The sequence below is a fragment of the Canis lupus genome, chromosome 30, assembly GCF_003254725.2.
Source record: "Canis lupus dingo isolate Sandy chromosome 30, ASM325472v2, whole genome shotgun sequence".
NCBI classification, from domain to species: Eukaryota; Metazoa; Chordata; class Mammalia; order Carnivora; family Canidae; genus Canis; species Canis lupus.
The window spans coordinates 20,306,396-20,312,869 of record NC_064272.1 but is presented as its reverse complement, the minus strand read 5'-3'; the positions used below and the strand labels follow the sequence as shown (position 1 = coordinate 20,312,869).

The 6,474-nt window shown below is 34.4% G+C and overlaps 1 protein-coding gene across 1 annotated transcript in view; it reads right to left on the bottom strand.

Annotated features, from left to right (window-relative positions):
* Positions 1 to 2,060: 2,060 nt before the first annotated feature.
* The window catches only part of UNC13C (unc-13 homolog C), a 540,818-nt gene continuing 536,404 nt past the window's right edge, over positions 2,061 to 6,474 (bottom strand). The window contains exon 32 of the mRNA XM_049104442.1: positions 2,061 to 3,888. Within this exon, the coding sequence (XP_048960399.1) occupies positions 3,603 to 3,888 (286 nt within the window). The 3' untranslated portion in view covers positions 2,061 to 3,602. The remainder of the gene's footprint in view (positions 3,889 to 6,474) is intronic.

Here is a 6,474-nt window from a genome sequence, read left to right as displayed (position 1 = left end):
ATTCCTTAAAAGACACAAATTTAAACTCACTGAAGGAGAAATAGATACCTTTAATAGTTTTATGTTTATTAAGGTAGTTGAATTTGGTGTTTCAAACCTCTCAACGAAGAAGAAATCTAGGTCCACATGTTTTCAGAGTTGAATTGTACCAAATTTTAAGGGGGCATTTAAATAACTTCTAAATAATCTCTCCCAGAAAGTAGAAATGTAGGGAACAAGTCCCAGTACATTTTAGGAGGCCATAAATATCCTGATACCAAAATAAGACATAAGAAATACAGGAAAAGAGAACCAGGTATCAATATAGCTCCTGAATATACATGTAAAAATATTCAACAAACACGATTCTATGAATCTGTCAAAACACAAATGTATACCCACAGAGTATATGTAATTTAAGATATATAATGTGTTAAATAGATAGCTAACCATTATGTTTTCTACATTTATAAGTCTTTGTAAATATACTAAGAAGTGATTCATTGCAATATGAACTATTTTTAATATACTATTAAGGAGAGAAACATCAAACTATAATGTGCCAAAGTTTATAAAATATATCCTGATTTCAAAGTTATAATGATGTGGGAAAAAAGGACAATTTAAAATATATCTAATGTGATATTCACAAATTGAAATTTATTCTCCTGTAGCCATATATCTTAGTTTTTGATAAAAAAAAATACAGAAGCCTCAACCAGAGAGATCACCAATCCTTGGAGGGATGGAAGTCAGGGAGCAAGGGCCAGCTGTTTCAAAGGGCTGGATTGAATGTAAGCACAGGTAATGCCAGGGAAGGCAGTCTCCTCCCTGTGTCCAAGAATTCTGCAGGGGTATGTGGGAATCGGCTATCCCTACACAGATAGTTTCTGACTCCTTATAAATGATTATTTTTTATTATTCAAATGTAAAGATTGAAGTTATTCTATTATTTCATGAAAAAGGTAGTGCAGTCATCTTTATATAGTTAGAGAAATTAAAAGGAGAAAGTAAAGCTTACTTCAAGCATTTTTTTAAAAAAGCCAAATGAAAAACATTAAGCCAGAATTGTCATTTATAAATGTGCCTCATTTAAGGGAAATTCAATATATAAATTATCCTAGAAATAGATGAATTGGAACAGGTTGTGATGGGGACATCTGATTACATAAATGATCATTCATCAGAGTACCTTTAAATAGTAAGTGCTCTGCTATGGTTTTAAGTACTTCATTTTAACCAAATTTGATTTTCATGTGTGTGTGTGTTTTTTTTTTAAGAACTTCTTATGTGAGGTTTATCTGTAGATGAATAACAGAGCTTTGTCTTTGTGCATCTTATCTAGAATAAGCTAAGTTACCATACATTTTAATGGATCCTACAGTTGACAGTGGTAGCTGTGAACTGCGTGATTACTAATTTGGGTATATAAACATAATAGGCTCTGTTTTGGAGATAACAGAAAGACTTGTGTTTTGGGAGAAACAACAAAGCCTGCAGAATTTAGAACTATTTCTAAGTTATTACCTGTATTTTTCAATATTAATAGACTCGATTCACAATGCCACTATTAGCATTTGATATATGTTGTATACTATGGTATTAAAAAAAAAAAGGGAGAATAGATCTAAGTAAATGCTGGAAAAAAAACGCTTAGCTCATAATTTTTTGAAGTGATCAATGTGAACCCAAACTGCCAGTTCTTCAACTGTAGCATGCTTGATGACAATGTGCTCCTATAGAGCCTAAGTCAGTGTTCTGATTCAATTATAAGATGAATCTAGAATTAAAGACTATTGCCTGTTTATCTGTTAAATGTTGTATTTCCCTCTTGGGGCTGAACAGTATTCAGGGACATAGAGGTGGATATGGAAGTTCTTCCTTATGTTCAATGTCATTATCTTGTAATGGGTAGCTGTTTCCATGAACACAATGCCTGAAAAAATCTTCTCCAGTTTTAATGAGACATTAGAACCAAATAATGTAAAAAGTGTTCTGTCCAGTAAAAAAGAGTCTGGGGTTTTTATTCCTAAGTAATGAATTCGGCTGTATAAATTAAAAAGGCAGAAAATACAACAGTGTTGCATGGGTTCAATATACATCCATTTATTAATGCATATGCCAGAGGATAGCATTGTACTATGCGTTTGGAGAAGTCATTAACAAAGCAATTGCCTAACAATTTAACATGAATTTGTGGATCTCACTGGTCTGTTTTCACACCCAGTAGCAAAATGATTCTGAGAGTCATGATACTAGTCATATCTGTCCTTAACATAGCAGACCAGCTTGTTCACAAAACATAATCATTGCGACAGGTTCTTGTTTCTGTATGTGTACGTTGTCCACTAACAGTTATGACCATAAGTTACAATTACAAGGTACTGCTCTACAGCCAAGTATTTAGATTACAGACTCTAAAAAATCAAACCATAAAAATACAGAAAATGCAAATATTCATAAACTACTTCATATTCAAAATCCAATCTAGTTATATTTTAATGTACCAAGCTGTATTAACTTGTTTTTCTATTGTATCTGATGCATTTGGGGCTTATAAATAATATAAATTACAAAATAATAAGCAGTTTCTTCAGATCTTATTTTACATTTTTCACTAAATAGATGAAGACATGTCTTTTTGCTCCAGTGCAATATATAGTAATGCTGCATTCAGTGTAAATCATTGAATATTTTTAAAAAGAAAAAAAAAAAACATTTAACTGATTGAAGTGCTAAGTAAATAAGGAGATAGTCATAACTGTCAGAGGGAAAACCCTAACAGTAGAGTTACTTATTATAGGTAATTTGAAGAAACAAACCTTCCACTGCGTCTCTAAACCCTTAATCCTATGACTTTCTAAAGAATGAAATTTGGTAAAGGTAAGACATAATGCTAGATGGTAAATGTATCAACTTATCTTTTTTTTTTTACAAATGTGATGTGACCTTGGCAGTTTTAAAGAACAAAGTTTTGTCAATATATCAAACATTGTTAACAAACTCTATTTAGCATTGCTTTGTATAAGTTTGCTTTAATAGCATTTCTTCACAGTGATATTTCAGAAAGGTTGGAAACTGGTCGGCATAAAATATTTCCCACCTTTTCTATTTTAATTTGTATGCAAAAATCATCACAATAGATCTGCAACTATAAAATTACAAACACTTTCTAGAAGTGACTGTATTTCTAGTTATGATAGAAAAGGTTATTTGTATGACATCTACAATGAGGTAAGTCTAAATAAAACAGAATTGGTAACAAATGCTTTCTGATCTATGAGCAATATAAGCTAATTTAACAAAGACAATGGATAAACCAAAAGAATTGTATATTTTAGTATGTTTAAAGGATGAGAAGTTGGTAATGAAATGAAACATTTTAAAAGATACTCTGGATATTTCACTTTACATCATAATTTTGGCACTTCATGGAACATTTATTTCCCAAAGACCAGAACTGGTATAAAAGTTCAGGAGGTTTTCCACATACTTTGTCGACATTGTACTGGATTACTGGCAAACACTGACACGTGGTGAACTAAACATTCCCATGTATTTGCACACGCATGCAGTAGTCGGAATTTATGAATTGTCAAAGATGATATCTTGCAGTATTTGTTTCAAGCGCTCTCTTCGGCAGATCTCGTCTCAGATTTCAGTCTTACGAATTCTTTAGCCACGTCATCGCCGGTCCTCTGAGAGAGTATTCTAAGGATCGTCAAGCCAGTTTCATCCATAGAGACATTTTTCAGAAGGGGATACCATGCTCCATAGCTTCCCTTGTCTGCTATGTTCTGTAGTTGAATTACTGTCATTCCGATAATTCTATCTTCTCTGGCAAAGCAGTAATCTTTAACTGAGAGATGAAGTTCATAGGCCCCTGGCCGGTTTTCATTACCCAGAATGCTGTGTGGATTAAAAATAAGAATTTTGAGCAAAACTTTTACTTCACCTAGGGATCAATATGGTTCTAAAATACTGTTAAAATGTTTCTACATTACTCAGAATGTTATTTGGCAAAATGGAGTATGATGTATTTTAGCTCTGATGCAAATATCATTCACATTTTATTTAAGTTGTTTTTATATAGATATTACTTAGCAATCTAATTTAAAAATGTCTTTGCCTAGAAAGAAATAGGAAATCAATCTGAATATGCTTTACTGTCTTGATATTAAGCATACTAATAGAAACTTTAATTAAAATATGTTACACTTCTTGGAGGTGTGGTCTTCCCACTGATATAGGGGTGAGATGGGTTTGGCAGGAATTGTGGGGGCTAGGCCAAGGCAAGGGGTAGTTCTTGCAAGAATTTCTATGCCATTTCAACATCAATTATTACATACTCTTTTCTTTATCTCAGACTCTTGGATATGCTATTAAATCTAGGAGCCTTTTTCTCGAGGGAATACACACTACAGACTATCAAGCTAACACAGACAACAAGACTATTCAAAAATGCCAAATTAGATACAAATCCCCAGAGTGAATCAGTTCCAGTAGAGTGTGGTGCTTCAATGCCGATTCTTTCTGATGGCAACAGTTAGACACCTGTCAAGTGTGGGGCTGAGGATGGCCTCTACTAACAACAACCTGGCAGTGCAGAACTGAGTATAATGAAGAAGGCTGAGAGGTCAACACTGAGAATAATCCTCTCCTGCCCCTTATTTTACTTCATCCTCAGATATCCTTGACTTTCTAATGAATGCACATCTGTTCCTCAGCAGTACAAGCTTCAAAATCCCTTCCTTTTCTAAGTGACATTTTTAGATCAAACATTTTGCAGTCACATTTTGTTTCTGGGCAACACTGATAACTGAAGTGTGTACTTACTTATTTTAGAGACAACCTGAGATAATGTGAAAGAAGATGGAAGCATGATGGGTAAGAACAGAACAGCAAAATATAATAGGAGCCAGATCTTGTGAATTAAAATGCATCAAGGGGATCCCTGGGTGGCTCAGTGGTTTAGCGCCTGCCTTCAGCCCAGGGCATGATCCTGGAGTCCTGGGATCGAGTCCCACGTCGGGCTCCCTGCATGGAGCCTGCTTCTTCCTCTGCCTGCCTCTCTCTCTCTCTCTCTCAGTCTGTCTCTCATGAATAAATAAATTAAAAAATCTTAAAAAAATAAAATGCATCAAAATGCTTCCTTTTCCCAGAATCATGCTTGGTCTTTGTACCTCACAGTATTATATCTGAATTTTGCATGATTCAAGTAATTCCTAGAAACTTTTAGAAGACATTTTAACTGGATCAATTTTTTTTGTGTGTAATTTAGAGGACAGATACATGGAATCTTGTGAGCTGGTTTATTAGCATGGATTATGAATATGTTAATCTATTACAGCCATTTTAAGAGATTTGGTAGGATGGTTAAGTTTTAATGAGTGGTAACAGAGTTTAGTATTCAGAACTTAGTGTGCTGAAAAGTCTCTGGGAAAATAAGAATGCAAAACCAACAAGCAAAGAACCAAACCAGTGAGAAAACTGTTTTGGTAAGCTAAGTGTGTGTGCATGTCTAAACCCCAAAGGCTTGATCCTGGGTCGTCTTTTCTTCTCTACCCCCAATTCAGCTCATCTAGATTTATGCAATTACATCTATATGCAGATAATTCTCAAGTTAGATCTAACTCTATATTTGATATCCCTTCTGGAATGTAACTTAGACATTTCCAAATCAATAGATTTAGAACAATCTTTGATCTCCTCTTTTGTCCCAATTCCCCCAACCTCAGGAAATCACTATATACCCAATTGCTTATGCCAGAAACCTAGAGGCCATCTTTGATTTCATCAGTGCCAGACAACTTCCATTTGCCTCAAATGGATATACTTTTCATCATTCTCCTCATACTTTGCAATAGAATATGGACCTGGAAGGACTGTAATCAATTAAATTCTTCATACCGTGTCTTCCAGTTGGTTTTGGTCAACAGGGAGCACTTTCAGAAAGTCAGAAGTAATGATGAGAATGAGGTCAGAGTCTATTTCTCTGGCTTCTTGTGTGTGATGCTGCCCTTATAATAATGTTTCCCTCCATGGAAGGCCACTGCTCTTTTTGAGGTGACTGATGACACATGAAGTTTTTTCCCCTCAATTTTAGTAACTCATTTTCTTCTCCTACATGCACAGTAGGGGTAATAGCCTAACCACTACCAGCTCCAGTTTACATCACTATTGCATATAGTCCTTCAAGTCTCACATCCTAGTAAATTCCTTTGTAAGTAAATCTGTCCTGAAATATCCTAAATTAAGTGTTTTCTAGATGCCTAACTTAAATATTCTTTCTTTCATGTGCTACAGTCATTGATTGCAAGTTCTATAGAATCTACTTCCAGTACATATCTAGAATCCTTTCCACTTCTTTCCATCTTTAGTATTTATTTCTATTTCCCTACAATCCTCTGTGAGTCAGTATTATCTCTTGCCTGGCCACTGCAATAGACTTCTAACTTATCTTTACATGTTGGCTCTTGTTTTCCTATAATTTTT